The sequence below is a fragment of the Anabrus simplex genome, chromosome 1 (assembly GCF_040414725.1).
Source record: "Anabrus simplex isolate iqAnaSimp1 chromosome 1, ASM4041472v1, whole genome shotgun sequence".
Classification (NCBI taxonomy): domain Eukaryota; kingdom Metazoa; phylum Arthropoda; class Insecta; order Orthoptera; family Tettigoniidae; genus Anabrus; species Anabrus simplex.
Window position 1 is genome coordinate 844,011,734 of NC_090265.1, and position 16,174 is coordinate 844,027,907.

Here is a 16,174-nt window from a genome sequence, read left to right on the forward strand (position 1 = left end):
CGCACCAAGTGGTGTATATTTCGCGATTATTTGCGCAATTCGCGCAATAAATCAAATTTCGCGATATTTCGCGAGTTCATTTTGCTAAAATACGGTATTTTTAGTACCTGGGAAGTCATATATAGACAAGAAAAAAGATATCAAAAAAACTTGTGGATATCGTTATTACCAAAAAATACGACACCTAGACATCAGCCTATGATACAGTTAATCACCATATACTGCTTCGTAAAATGCACAGTATAACTAAGGACTATAAACTCACCCAAATGATTGAGTGCTTTCTACAAAACAGAAGTTTTTTTTGTTGAATCCCAAGGCCAGAGGAGTAGATGGAGGAACTTAAAGAATGGCCTTCCACAAGGGAGTGTGCTGGCACCTATACTTTTCAACATCTACACCAATGATCAGCCTCGCCCACAAGGGACAAAGAGCTTTATTTATGCAGACGATGTCGCTCTGGCAGCTCAAGAGGAAACGTTTGAACTAGCTGAGGAGAAGCTCTCTCATGCTCTACAAATTCTAAGTGGTTATTACCAAGAGAACCAACTAAAACCAAACCCATCAAAAACACAAGTCTGTGCCTTCCACCTAAAAAATCGACAGACAGCGAGAAAATTGCAAGTGATTTGGGAAGGTAAAATATTAGAACACTGCTTCACTCCCAAATATCTAGAAGTAACTCTTGACCGAGCACTAACCTATAGAACACACTGTCTGAATACCAAAAGGAAAGTATTTGCAAGGAACAACATTATCCAGAAATTATCGGGTTCAACCTGGGGGACGTATCCTCTCCTTTTAAGAACATCAGCAATAGCCCTCTGTTATTCAGCAGCAGAATACGCCTGCCCTGTCTGGTGTAGATCTAGTCATGCTAATCAAGTGGATGTCGCCTTAAATGAAACCTGCAGACTCATTACAGGATGTTTGAGATCTACACCACTTGATAAAGTTTATAGTCTAGCAGGTATCCCACCTCCAGATATCCGCCGTGAGTGTGCATCCAGACTGGAGAAATCTAAAGCACTGAACCTGACGAGCCATACTTTATATGGGTACCATCCAGCAACCCAATGGCTCAAATCAAGGAAAAGCTTTCTCCATACAACTGAAAGCCGCACTGAATCACCATCGAACTTCAGAGTGAATTCATGGCGTTCCAGATCCAGCCACCTTGCAGGATGGATGACACCTTCCGAAAGACTTCCTCCAGACTACGAGGATGGCTGGTCAACATGGAAGACGCTCAACAGGTTGTGTTCAGGAGTTGGAAGAACAAAGACCAACATGAGAAAGTGGGGTTTTGTCTGTGACTCCACTCTATGTGAATGTGGTGAAGAACAGACAATGAGCCATCTCCTTGTTAATAACTTGTGTCCAACTACTTGCTCTCTCCAGAATGTGATGGACGCTACCAAGGAAGCATGTAAATTAGCCGCTTACTGGTCACACCACATTTAATTAATTTTGTATTTATGGAGAGCTTAAATCACATTGTTACCTGCCATCATCAGAAGTGATTAATGATTACAGTACCAGATTTGTTATTGTCCTGTTATCATTATTGTAAGTATAATGTATGTTTCTGACATGATTAAATAAATAAATAAGTACTGTTTTACTCACAAGTGCACTGTATAGTGAATAATTTTAATTAATTATTTATAATAGATAAATATAATAACACATAGATACATAGATTAATAATAATAGAATAGAAAATTATGTTTAGTAAGAGACAATGTAATAGTCCCATGTGGAGTTTTTTTTCATGGCTACTGATAATGAATATGCCAAGTGTGATATCTGCAGCCAGACACTGTCTTACCAAACATCTGTTACTAATTTAAGAAAACATATAAAAACATCCAGCTATATCTTATCTGTATAGAACAACAGAAGCCAACAGGTCCAGTACCAGTACTGTAAGACAGGATGAGGTAATTATATTATATACATTGTTACATCAAACTGAATGAGGCTAATTACATACCAATATTGCCATGACATGGGTAATCTATTTTTCATTATTTTTATTCAGCCACTGTCATTTGAGCTCAGCAGTCGCTACTCACAATCCTTCAACCAACACAGATTCAACAGTACCTACTCCGTCAACCAGCACAGCTTCAACAGTACCTACTCCATCAATCACCACACAGAAGTGCAAGAATTCTGTCAGGTTCAGCCACAGTTATGTCAAAGTTCAATTGCAACATACATACTGAGAAAAGTGACTTCTCATTTAAAAAAGGAACTGGATGAACTACTTGCTCAAATGGTAAAATATGACCTTCAGCCTTTTCAAATAGTTGAAAAAAAGGGTTTTAAGCCATTTGTCACAGCACTTAATCCAGGATATGTACTACCAAATTGACAGAAAATTTCAGTAACTTTGATACCTGTGTTACATGAACAGTGTTTGAATAAGAAAAAATATGATGGAAGCTGTTAAGAAGGTGTGTATTATGACTGATTGTTGGACTTCCATAAACAATGAACATTTTTTGGCCATTACTGCTGATTTCTTGACTGATAATTTTGAGCTGAAATCTGTCCTCTTAGAATGTTGTATTTTAGAAGGAAGCCATACAAGTGCGAATTTATCACAGGAATTACAAAGGATTATTCAGGAATACAAATTGGAAAATAAAATCATGCTTGCAGTGTCAGACAATGCAGTCAACATCTAAAGAGCTATTACAGACCTCCTTCAGCGGAAGCATTTTGGCTGTTTTGCTCACCAGCTAAATATTATTGTTACAAAGGCTACCTAATCGATGGGGCTGCTGAACAAAATAAAAATAGTGACATTTTTTAAAAGGAGTTCTCAAGCAACTGAAAAGTTATTGAATTTCCAGAGAAACAGTGGAGTCACTCAAGTAAAGAAGTTAATTCTTGATGTACCAACAAGATGGAACTCCACACTCTACATGTTAGAACGGTTTTGTAAGTTAGAAGATGCCATCAAAAGCACCACAGCACTCATTGACAAAGATCTACCTGTTCTGAACTCCCAAGAGTGGAAAGTTATCCATGAAATGTGTAAAATCTTGAAGCCCCTTGAAATTGTGACAAAATCAGCTAGTGGTGACAAGTACATATCTGGATCACTTGTCATAGTTTTGGCTAATGGGCTACAGTCAGTTTATGAAAAATTCAGTACTGAAAGTTTTACTGACTTGTCAGAAAATATCATACAGACATTGAGCTCTAGTCTCAAGGAGAGATTTTGCCATGTTGAAGACCACAATACTCTTGGTTTATGTACCTTTCTTGATCCAAGCTTTAATTACTTTGCTTTTCAAAATCACCAAGCACTGGAAAACTGTGAAAAGAAGCTACAAAATTTGACAGCTTCAAAAATTAGGTCTCTGGAAGGTGATAAACCCCAAAGTCCCACTGTTGAGAACAGAGATGAATTTTCACCATGGTCACTAACAGACAAATGTCTTTGACAAGTACGTCCACAAGGGACTCCTACATCCAGGTCAAGTATAAGTCCAGAGATACTCAGAATGTGATATTCTAAGTAGAACTGAAGATGCATTAAAATGGTGGTGTGAACACAAAGTTCAGTTTCCCTTCTTAAATGAAATAGCTCAAGAAATTCTGTGTGTTTCATCTACTTCGGTACCCTGTGAACGAGCTGCAAGGGGAGCTTAGTCTTCAATGACAGGAGAACAAGACTGCATGGAAAAAAGGCACAACAAATCTTGTTCCTCAATTCCAGCCTTGTGAGTGTAGAAAAGGGTTCTCTCACTGTCTTGTGTAAGTCTACATACTGAAACTTCCAAACCTAGCAACATCCTACATTTGCAGTTCTAGTTTCTAATGTGTATATTTCAATGTATTTTATACTTTCTACTAAGTATGTGGTAATCAATATTTATGTTCTGAGCATATTCATTTCATATTTATTATTTTATTCTATAAAATCATGTTTGCTTGTATATTCATTCCTCTACGCTTCAGTTATTATTATTATTATTATTATTATTATTATTAAGAAGAAATTTGCACAATGTACATAAGCTTGTAAATGATGTTTTCACTAGTCTCTAGTACAGAACTCGGTTATGGACGCTTGTCTTTTCTCACACATCATGATGTGGTAACAATCACAATGTTTGTTGCCCAGTTCATCTGGGATGTTGTGCTTTCTTGTTGCAGCAGCACCTTTGCTGTTGTGCTACTGGTTTTGTGAAGCTAGGTATTGTTTTGCAAGATGCAAGACAAGATCATCAATGTCCCACTCCAGTCGCCCGGGTGTGTTAACAAGCCTCCTCCACTCCTTTCTGTCCTTCCACTTTTCCTGCTCCATTACTTCTGCCACATCCAATCCAGCTTCTCTAATGTCCTTCCAAATTTGATCCATCCACCTTCTTCTCGGTCTTCCAACTGGTCTCTTCCTCTTAACTTCTCTTTCCAATTCCCTTCTTGCTACCCGTTCCTTTCCCATTCTTTTTACATGTCCGAACCATCTCAGTCTTGCTTTCTGTATCTTCTGTACTAACGGTTCTACATTTAGCTCTTCTCTGATTTTAATATTTTGAATTCTATCACTTCTTGTCTTTTGAACCGATGTTCTTAAAAATTTCATTTCTACTGCTTGGATCTTACTATCTTGTCTCTTATTAGTTACCAGTGTTTCTAGTCCATATGTTACAACTGGTATGAAATACTGTTTATATAATGTTAATTTCATTCTCTTGGGTACTTTGTCATCCCATAAAAGCTCTCTGACTTGATGATAAAATGTTGTACCTTTACTTAGTCTGTTATTAATTTCAGATTAGTGAAAGATTAGTAAAACAACTATTTCAGTGACTGCTTTTATCATCTTGAAGAAAGTGTTGTGAAGAAGAGTAATGAAACGTGCTAGTGTTCTTCCTACGTTTTGTGTACATTCGTAAATATGGACATGTACTATATGCATTATCCTTGATATGCTGTTTTATTATGAACACAAACTCTCATAGTAAGTGTGTTATTTTTCTCAAAGAGCTACTTAAATGATCTTGATTGTTATTTGTTTCTTATACTTGAAATTCAGTTCATAAAGAACGTGTCTTATTGTGTAATGCTATTTTCTGATTTTACAAGGGTAAAGTAGCAACTTCCAAGTGCAACTTTAGTTTTGTGCATTTATGCGCCATGTCATCTTTGTAGTTAGTTGCTACATTATAAAGCACATTTATTTCCATTCAAATAAACCCTATTTTGTAGAACTAAATGCAAGAAAGAGCAAAATTGGCTGAAAGATTTCTTCCAGGTTGTAAGGGGGAAGTCAAATTACTGGTACTTGCTAAAATTGTACCATGTTATAACTTAACAGGTAAACATTTTTAATTTGATTTTTACAATCCATAAATGTATAAGGAAAATATAGTAAATTTTCAATTTATATTGGTGTTAGGGTTGCTTTTTAGAGTGATGAGCATGTCATAATATTTACTACTCTTACGTTCTGTGATAAAGTAGACCCTATATTGGAAATGCACAGTTAACAAGCAAAGAGAGAATACCTGTAAATGTTGTTGGCTTATAGAGATATAAAGAGAGAAAATGGTTTGTGGCAGGACTTAAATTATCATGCAGAACAGCAAGTGTGTCCTATTGTAAGCTGATGAATGTTTGTTACAGTATTTCGCAACTGTGATACATTAAGCTTGAAGAAGTGTGCAACAGTTTACACTGTAACACAGTACTGAATGATAAATATATATGGGAGTAATCTTTATATTAAGTTCATCAATTTCTTATTCGTTGTTAGCGAAAAAACTATGAATATAATATGCCTCATTTTTTCAGTTCCATCTTCTTCAATCTTTCTTGCACTTAGGTATTGTAATGTAGGCGTATAACATAAATAAGGTTCAGATTGTTTCTGTAATGAAACTCAAGGTTGTGCATCAGCCCCTGTTGTATGTTGTACTTGTATGACATTATATTGTATGATTAACACTCATCATAAAAGTTAGTTATTTTATTCTTAAACCTATACTTAAGTACTGTAAGCAATTGGTATCCCAGAGACACGACACGGGTAAATATATTCAGTTTGTTAATTTATTGCACATCATGTTAACAACCTTTTCCTTATGCATTATTAAAACTTTAAAATTATACAGATGAATATTACTTTTCCCACTTCTACTGTCCCGAATCTTCCAAAAAATACTGCCCGACATAGTTGTCACATCAACTATAGTATTTCCATATTGGCCGCCTGCGACCAAAGAGTGACCGTGACAATAATAATATGCTCGTGCTACCTGTGACAGAATCACAGATAAAAGTTACAGATATTTTTGTGTCAAAGATACGCCTGTCACCGATACTCTGAAATATTGGTTAAGCTCATCTCTACACGGAACATGCTTTGTTGTATATATATCATATTCAATTTAGTACACATCTGCTATTTTTAAAGCAATGAAGAAGTATTTCTTCAATGTCAATCGCAGTTCAGTAAACTTATTTCTCCAAATACTGAGGGTTGTTATTATTACATCTAATTCTTAAATATTAATAGTTTATTTCATTTTGTTTAAAAGTACATTTTTACCATTTAGGCTCTCCTGTGTTTCACTTTTTATTTATTTACATATTTTGCATCCACATTGGAGCACTTAAATCAAACCATATATATCTAAGTCTTCAAAGAAGTAGCTGGGCTGAGTGGCTCAGACGGTTGAGGTGCTAGCTTTCTGACCCCAACTTGGCAGGTTTGTTCCTAGCTCAGTACGGTGGTATTTGAAGGTGCTCAAATGTGTCAGCCTCATGTCGGTAGATTTTCTTGCATGTAAAAGAACTCCTGTGGGACTAAATTCTGGCACTTCCGCATCTCCAAAAAAATGTAAAAGTAGTTAGTGGGACGAAAAGCCAATAACATTATATTATTATTATTATTATTATTATTATTATTATTCAAAGAATTAATTAGGAATTTAACTTTCGTCATCTTCCTCCTCTCACAAAACCTTGGTCATTCTTTCCAACCTGGCTGCAGTTTCTTCATCAGATATGACATGTTTTTCATTATTAAAAATTAAAATACAATTCTGCCACCACTAAATACACAGATAAGCAGTCATGAAAGAGCAATTACAACTCGCAATGCCCAGGGAAGCTTCGAAGCTGAATTGATCATTGTTTCTAATGTGTTTTACCTGTGCTGGGCTATCCCCTAATTTTCCCAATCTATCACATCTTGATCAATTCTTGTTGCCTTTCACCCCTAACACAATTTGCTACATGAACATTATGTTGACTTTCCTATTCATCTTTAGTACCTTGACTTTCTTATTTTTTGAAGACTCAGGGACATTTCTTCGTTTGTCTTGAACCTGTTAGCTAATTCAAAACTCTATTTTTAAAACTTTTCAATCAATCAAAGGAACTTTATCCAATAAATTCCATTAAATAAAATATCAACTGTTATGTTCAATATAAAGACTCCAATTACAACAAATCACTACTGAGGAATGAAAAAATACTAACATGACTTTGTGTGTTGGGCAAACACTGAAGTTTTTCCATTAGATCTTCATAGTTGCGTTCCCACTCGGCGTTACTGCAGCGCAACAATTCATTGAGCACCAACAGTGAACCATGCACTCGATCATCACGGTTTACACCTTTTTCTCTGGTGAAGATGTCATCAAATCCACTGACGGCTTCATCATAGGACTGTTTGTACCTTCAGAAAGATATTTTTACCAAGCATTATTAAGATATATCAATAATGATATTCAACTAATTTGAAACAGTAAAGATGGAACCAGGATACAAATATTGTTGTGATTTTGCAGAGTGATCTTTTTGTATTATCAGATGTAGCTGCAGGTAGACAATGACAAGATAACAAAGACAACATGATGGAATGACAAAATGAAAGAAACAGTCTGTCTGACAACACAGAGTGCTGTACTTATACACAACATGCAGCCTCATCATGAAAACATCTGTCGTAGGGATTGTGAACTAAGTCAAACTTTCCTTTGCATATGGACAGTGGATTGTTTCCTTTTTTGATGGATATACTGAATCTCTAATAGTTTCTAATGGTTATGGGCAAAATTGTAAAGGAGATAAATGTACCATATGAGAATAGGGTTTGCCTATTTGCAGATGATATTGTGGTCTGGGGAACAAACAGCAAAGGAAAATTTAAAAGTATTGTATGAAAATTAGTGAAAAAAGAAAAGAAGATCATGGTGATATCATGAGGAGAAAGACAAGGGAAAGGCATTGTGAAAATTGGTGGTCAAGGCCTTGAAATTGTTGACAGCTTTAAACAGATAGAGACTGAATTAATGTAGAATACAAGACTGCACATAGATTAGCAAGAGGGTGCAACATGGCAATGTATTTGACCAGAGTGTAAGAAACCTTGTCTGGAATAACGAAGTACCAAGGAAGTGTAAAGAGATAATGTACAAAATAAATTATGCACCCATATTGAACTATGCAGCTGAAACCTGGACAATGACAAATAGGGGAGGAGAGTATAATTCAAGCCAGTGAGCCACACCCTGCACGCACAGTATATTTTTCACCGTGCATAATATAACATAAATAGCTAAAAACTGAGACCCTGATCGGGACTGGGAAAGGTCACAAGCTACAAGCCTTGAGCTGGATATGAGCCTCTTGGCAGAAAAATACCACGAGACAATTTTCAAAACAAAGTACCAAGAAATTCAACAAACAACAAGGAAACATTTATTGAATTAATAAAATTTTTAAAAAATGGAGAAAGTAAATGAATTTGAAAATAAGGAAAGATAATCAACATGAAAATTATACATACGTAATTCCCCTTTTAAAGAGATGTAGCAACAGTGTCACTGCGACGGTATGCCATCATTCAGAATCGAATTATATTACAATCACTTGAACCGCTTATAAGTGTGCGATAACATTCAGATTATCCCCACACAAACACGATGCAATCCACACAGTACATTAAAAGGTGGTCTAATTTTCCAACAGTTATTAATTTCACCTACTCAACTTATCTCCACTCCCATATATCACACTTCTCTTCTTTTTATATCTCATGTTTTGTTTTTACAACAATCCGTCACCCCAAAAGAAAAACTATACTCCAACACATCAAAGAGCAGACTAAAGGAAATAATTATTCGTAGAACTTCCGGAATAGATTTAAAAGGAGCACGAACACGAATTATAAAAAAATAATGGAAGGGGTCAAAAGCATGCGCAGTGCATACACGAAAGAAAGAAAGATAAAACACGTCGGCCGGAAGCGATACAAGAGGTTAAGATGGGTGCAAAGGCCGAAAGGAAAATGCACCAACAATTAGGTGAAGAAATAAAATTAAAAACAAGAACAAAATAAAATTCAAAATAAGATATTTCTTCTTGATACCCCACCCACTTACACTCACATCCGTACACACATACAGTCAGGCAACCAAACAATAAGAGCGAAAAATGGTCCTGAGTGTCCATCAAGGATTTAAATTCTTCAATAACACGACACCAAGGTCGCTAGAAGGTGGTTCTCAATTATTAGGGTTGCGTGTATACATGAACATAAATTTGGCAATGGGATCAGCAGGTCCCGTATTCACATCAAAACCCATCCAGATTGCGATTCATACAGAGTGAGTGAAGCCTCGCAGTGACACAAATAGTCCATAATGGGAGGTAGATGCAAAAGAATAAACGCATGTAGTAATTTGAGGACCACAACATTGAGAATAAACATAACCACACCAACCACAGAAAATCACGTTTCATTCATACCATGGAGTAAACAAGGGATATCAACAACCATAACAACATAAAGGAAAAAAGGGATAAACGATATCGTTACCTGAAGTTAATACCAACATGCAATGAAAGAAGGCAAATGGTAGTCAAAAAATCCATTTGAAACGTTTAAAAACATTTCGGTACATTAAAAATGTTTCAGTACATTCAAAACACTGCACCCCGATGCATGGAGTCCATCTTCTATCTTATTAAAACCCGACACATGTTCCCCAAGTCAAAGAGGTAAGAAAAATACATTCCGGTGGAAAGTTAGACCATCCGTGACAGAAAACACAAAGACTGGCATCTTTCGTGCAATCACAGAAGTTACGGGATCGTCCCACGTGAAGCTGTAACGAGGTATTTTGGGAAATACACCCAGCTCGGGACAAAACTGAACTGACACAAGGATAAAAAAATGGCTCACCAGTGAAATGAAGTATGGAATGAAAGACAAGGAAAGACATTGAGAAACAAGGAAGTGAAAAAGGTCAGAATGGAAGGAAATCCTAAATGAGAGAATGAAAGGAGTAAACTTTTTTTTTTTACAGTTTTATGTCGCACTGACACAGATAGGTCTTATGGTGACGATAGGTTAATAGGAAAGGCCTAGGAGTGGGAAGGAAGCGGCCGTGGCCTTAATTAAGGTACAGACCCAGCATTTGCCTGGTGTGAAAATGGGAAACCAAGGAAAACCACCTTCAGGATTGCTGATAGTGGGGCTTGAACCCATTATCTCCTGAATGCAAGCTCACAGCTGCGCGCCCCTAACTGCATGGCCAACTCGCCCGGTGAAAGGATTAAACTAAAATGGTTCGGACATGTAAAGAAGATGGAGGAGAAAAGAATACCAAAACAGATGATGGAGATGAAGTTCGAGAGAAAGAGAGCGAGGGGGAGACTTGGAACAAGGTGGATCGATTCAATAAAGAGGAATGCAAGAAGAAACCTGGACTGGGACAAAATGATGGAAGAGGAATGGTGGAAGGAGAGAGGAAGGTGAAGAAGTGCCATACATGCCGCAACCAAGCAGGAGCTGGATAAGGGGAAGGAAGGATGATGATGATGATGATGATGATGATGATGATGATGATGATGATGATGATGCTGACTCTATTGACTGCTTCCTATTCTTTGAGCAACTTGAAAGTTATAAATTTGGCACTGTGACAATTGATCTTGGTGGGGAGCCATGAAGTACAGCTCTTTGATGATGGTATTTCTTCGCTTCTGAAGAAGGGTTACGACAACTCAGGTGAGTCTGTTGATAAATTATGTTACTGTGGTGGAAATGAATACTGAAAGGACAGCAAATTATGTGATGTTTAACCACATTCTTGCATGTCAGGTGCATATGCAATTCAGTGGAAAGGTATCTATGCCTTCAACAGAGTATTAAGTCCAATCGCAGAAGGTGTATATTGCATTGTATTAAATTATTACAGATTTAACAAAAGAAAGAAACCAATAAATACATACTATAATATAAACAAAAATGGAAAGAAGTTTTAGAAAATATATGAGGGAAATACACTAGACTATGAAAACAATAAGTGATTTTATATACTGTACATAGTTCCATATACATTGAATGTTCGGCTCCTTGGCTGAATGGTCAACATAGTGCTCTTCGGTTCAGAGAGCCCCAGGTTCAATTCCTGACCGGGTCAGAGAATTTAACCTTAAATGGTTAATTCTCTTGACTCGGGGACTAGGTGTTTGTGTTGTCCCCAACATCCCTCCAACTCACACACCACCCATAACACTATCCTCCACCACAATAACATGCAGTTACACATGGCAGATGCCGCCCACCCTCATCGGAGGGTCTGCCTTACAAGGGCTGCCCCCCAGCTAAAAATAGCCACACGAAATTATATAAATATACATTGAATGCCTAATGCTACAATATAGCTCAGATATAACATACATATTATCCGCGCACTTTATCTTGGTGCATTTGTGTACGGGGGTGAGGAGTAAGGAGGGAGCTGTCCCGGTATCGATAGTGCTGCCTGGTGCTGCCAACTGAATGAAAATGAAATCTGAATTGAATCGAGAATATGATCGATCGATATGAAATTTCTAAACCGTTATCATCTTAAGCCAACAACTATGTCACGTACAGATTATATAACATTATAAAACATTTCTCGATGCGAATCTTGTTCCTAGCATGAATTCTATACTTTGGCTTTGTTGTGTAAACAACAACAGTACTAGTACATAAAGTATACGCCAGATGTCGCACAACGATGCTTAAGCGATTCATAGTTTGTGTTTCAAAGGTGGCCAGTACGAATCTCAAAGATCGCCGAGGTCGACCGATTCAGCACTAGGGTCTAAATGCACCAAGATAAAGTGTGCGGATAATACCATACCTATTCACACATACAGACAAGATTGCATTCTGTAGCTGATAACATACCTTGTAATGAGAGGTGAAACTTTATTTACAATTTAAGAATGGTAGCTCTTAAAACCTTAATATATGTCAATAATGCAGAGCTGAAGTTTAAATTATTGTTGATTTTGGCAAGTCTAATATACATCAGACACTTTACTAACGGTGAATTTTTATAATATACTGTTTTTGGTATTTTGCAAACTAACATTAATATGCTGCAAGAAGCCACTGTTGTCCTACATTCCATTAACTGTTTTTTACAAAAACAATTGCTGTAAAAGAGCTGATGGATGGACAGAAAACGATGGAGAGGCTTATGTCCCAAGCAGACCCAGCCTGTGCAATAATATTCAACTCACATTTTACTAAGGCAATACTTTGCATATATGCTCAATCCTACATCTCATCAAGATTATGAATGATCTGAAGTGTATCCACACTTCACAATGATAAGAAGAATACCAAAAGACTTCTCTTCTACCACAACACCACTATGCATATATGCCCATTTCCACATCTCATCAAGACTGAATTTTTAATTGTATCTACGTTCTTGAATACTACGAAGAATATTATAAGACTTCTTCTTCTCGTATATTCCTACAGCTATGTGAACTAATTTCTTACAACAAATGTCTTTTTTCAGGAAATTCTACAAACAATTTTTCATAGTGGCAAATTTATATGTTTTAAAACCATCTTTAAAACAACTATGTTTCAAATACTTTATTCTAAATGCAATACGGCTGAAGATGACCTTTAAATAGGTCGAAACTAGTCCCATTAAATGTTTATTCAATAAACAACTATTTCATTTGTATTGGAAAGGTGGAATAACTCACTCTTATTTTATTTGGTTTAACCAAAGTTCAATACAGACCCATAAAATGAAATTCATTTCTCTAGTATGCTGCATATGTAGGCACCTGGGGGCATGAGAAGGGGGAGCGGAAAGCCTATGGGAATTCAGTTCCATGGGAAAGTGAGTGATTTGCAAAGTGTCGCTGCAGAAGGCGGGTGAAAAAATCATATTTTAGCAGTCAGCTGTCAATTTTGTCTCCAACTTAAGTTTGGGTCGGTTTACACGTTCTATAGTCATGTCAGTTGGTCGAGCCTATGTCTCTTTCAAATATGATTAACTTTCATAATATTTGATCATTATTGTTGAATACTGTCAGCGCTGTAGTCTCAAATTCTCACTGGGTATACTCTAAGTCAAGGCATGACAAATCCCGGATACCAGACAACCCTGGCATTTAAAACTAGTGGGTTACAGCCAGTTACACTAAACTTCCCTCAATTTACCATAAATCATGATGACAAAGAAGAAATTCATATTTTAATGCACTAGTTTGAAAAATCTTAATTTCAAAATCAATCATTCACTACTGATCTGTATTTAGGGCAGTCACCCAGGTGGCAGATTCCCCATCTGTTGTTTTCCTAGCCTTTTCTTAAATGATTGCAAAGAAACTGGAAATTTATTGAACATCTCCCTTGGTAAGTTATTCCAATCCCTAACTCCCCTTCCTATAAATGAATATTTGCCTCAATTTGTCCTCTTGAATTCCAACTTTATTTTCATATTGTGATCTTTCCTACTTTTAAAGACAGCACTCAAAGTTATTCGTCTACTGATGTTATTCACATGCCATCTCTCCACTGACAGTTCGGAACATACCACTTAACACCAATATAGTTGGTCTGTTATTGGACATTATAAATTTTACAGCTAACTCATTCCTGGTTGCCAGCGTTTCACCCCAGTGTGCTAAGTTGTGCTCATCAGTTGGTAAATAGCACACTTACTAAGAAACATGCCTAATGCATACCGTGGAGGCCACTGCGTAGGCTACTTGGAGCCACTGACAGTGCCAATGCACTATGAGAGACTTTGTCTCATGTTTAAAATATTGATGCCTGCCTGGCCATCAGATGATACACAAGCAGCTTGTCTCCTTTCTCCCAAGTCTTCCCAGCTCAAACTTTGCAACATTTTTGTAACGCTACTCTTTTGATGGAAATCACCCAGAACAAATCGAGCTGCTTTTCCTTGGATTTTTTCCAGTTCTTGATAACCGTAATCCGGGTGAGGGTCCCATACATGGGAACCATACTCTAGTTGGGGTCTTACCAGAGACATATGCCCTCTCCTCTACATCCCTACTATATTACATATCCCACGTCGTTCCATCAATACGATGGGTCGGCGAATGAAGCCCCTCCACCAACTTCTGTCTTTGTACTCTTCTCCTTCTTCAATGCTGTCCCAGTCCCCTCCTCGTTGCTGAATGTTGTTTTTCACCATCTGTATATCGCATTCTTGGCTGCCCTCTTGGTCTTGAATATTTTAACTGCACATCATATATTTTTCTGGGTATGTGATCAGGATCCATCCTTCGCATGTGACCATACCATTTGAGTCTACACAGAGTTATGTTATCCTGCATTCTGCCAACCTGAGCCATGTCTCTGATGTTCTCATTACAAAATTTATCTTGTCTTGTTTTACCAACCATTGCTCGGACGAATCTCATTTCAGCTGCCTGAATCCTTGCTTCATCCTTTATCCTCATGGTCAAGGTCTCACACCCATATGTCAAAACTGGCATGTAATAAATCAGATAAATTGCTCGCCTGCATTTCAATGGTACTTTTGAATTCCATATTAGGTCTCGGAACAGTACCCGGGGAACTGGAACTGTGAAATGATGATGACTAGGTCTCGGACAACTCTATAGAATGTTCCTCCAGCTTGAATCCTGCTGGTAAGTTCCTCTTCAATGGAGCCTGTTGCTGATATAATGCTTCCTAGATATTTGAATTTGTCAGACATCTTGAGTCGTTTACCATCTATTTCAATACAACCTTCAGGTTGACCATTTCTCTGCATAACCAACACTTCACTTTTTTCCTGACTGAATCTTATGCCGTATCCTTTAGCTGTTACTGTCCATGCATTGATCTGATCCTGAAATTCCTCCTTGGAATCTCCCATATGTATCCCTACTACAACCCCTAAATACCCTCATAACCATGTGCAGATATCTGTACCCTTTATTTACAATCATATTTATGTGATTACCCCAATGAAGATCTTTCCTTATATTAACACCTAGGTACTTACAATGATCCCCAAAAGCAACATTCACCCCATCAACTCAGTAATTAAAACTGAGAAGACTTTTCCTATTTGAGAAACTCACAACCTGGCTTTTAACCCCGTTTATCATCATACCATTGCCTACTGTCCATCTCACAACATTATTGAGGTCATTCTGCAGTTGCTCACAATCTTGTAACTTATTTATTACTCTGTACAGAAAATCATCATCTGCAAAAAGCCTTATCTCTGATTCTACTTCTTTATACATATCACTGATATTATACAAGGGAACGTAACGATCCAATAATACCCTTAGATAGGTCAATCGCATTACAGTACATTTGACCCCCTGAATCCAGGATATCTGCTATATCTTGCTGAAATCCTGCAAGTTCAGCTTCAGTGGAATAATCTTTCCTAAACTCAAACATCCTTCTATCGAACCAGTTATTAATTTTGTAAAATAGTCTAATATAATCAGGAGGAATGCTTTCCCAAAGCTTACATGCAATGCATGTCAAACTGATTGGCCTGTAATTTTCAGCTTTATCTCTATCATCCTTTCCTTTATACACAGGGGCCACTATAGCAACTCTCCATTCATGTGGTATAGCTCGTTCATGCAAACAATAATCAAATAAGTACTTCAGATATGGTACTATATCCCAACGCACTGTCTTTAGTACATCCCCCGAAACCTTATAAATTCCAGCTGCTTTTCTAGTTTTCAACTTTTGTATCTTACTGTAAATGTCATTGCTGTCATAGGTAAATTTTAATACTTCTTTAGTATTAGTCACCTCCTCTATCTGGACATCTTTATATACAGCTGACTGAATCCTTCTGCCGTTTGAAGATCCTCGCATGCA

At 37.1% G+C, this 16,174-nt stretch overlaps 1 protein-coding gene across 2 annotated transcripts in view; it reads right to left on the reverse strand.

Annotated features, from left to right (window-relative positions):
• The window catches only part of mTor (serine/threonine-protein kinase Tor), a 415,570-nt gene that overhangs the window by 364,196 nt on the left and 35,200 nt on the right, over positions 1-16,174 (reverse strand). For both annotated transcript variants that reach the window (XM_067136412.2, XM_067136411.2), the window contains exon 5: positions 7,510-7,708. In XM_067136412.2, the coding sequence (XP_066992513.2) occupies positions 7,510-7,708 (199 nt within the window). The remainder of the gene's footprint in view (positions 1-7,509; positions 7,709-16,174) is intronic.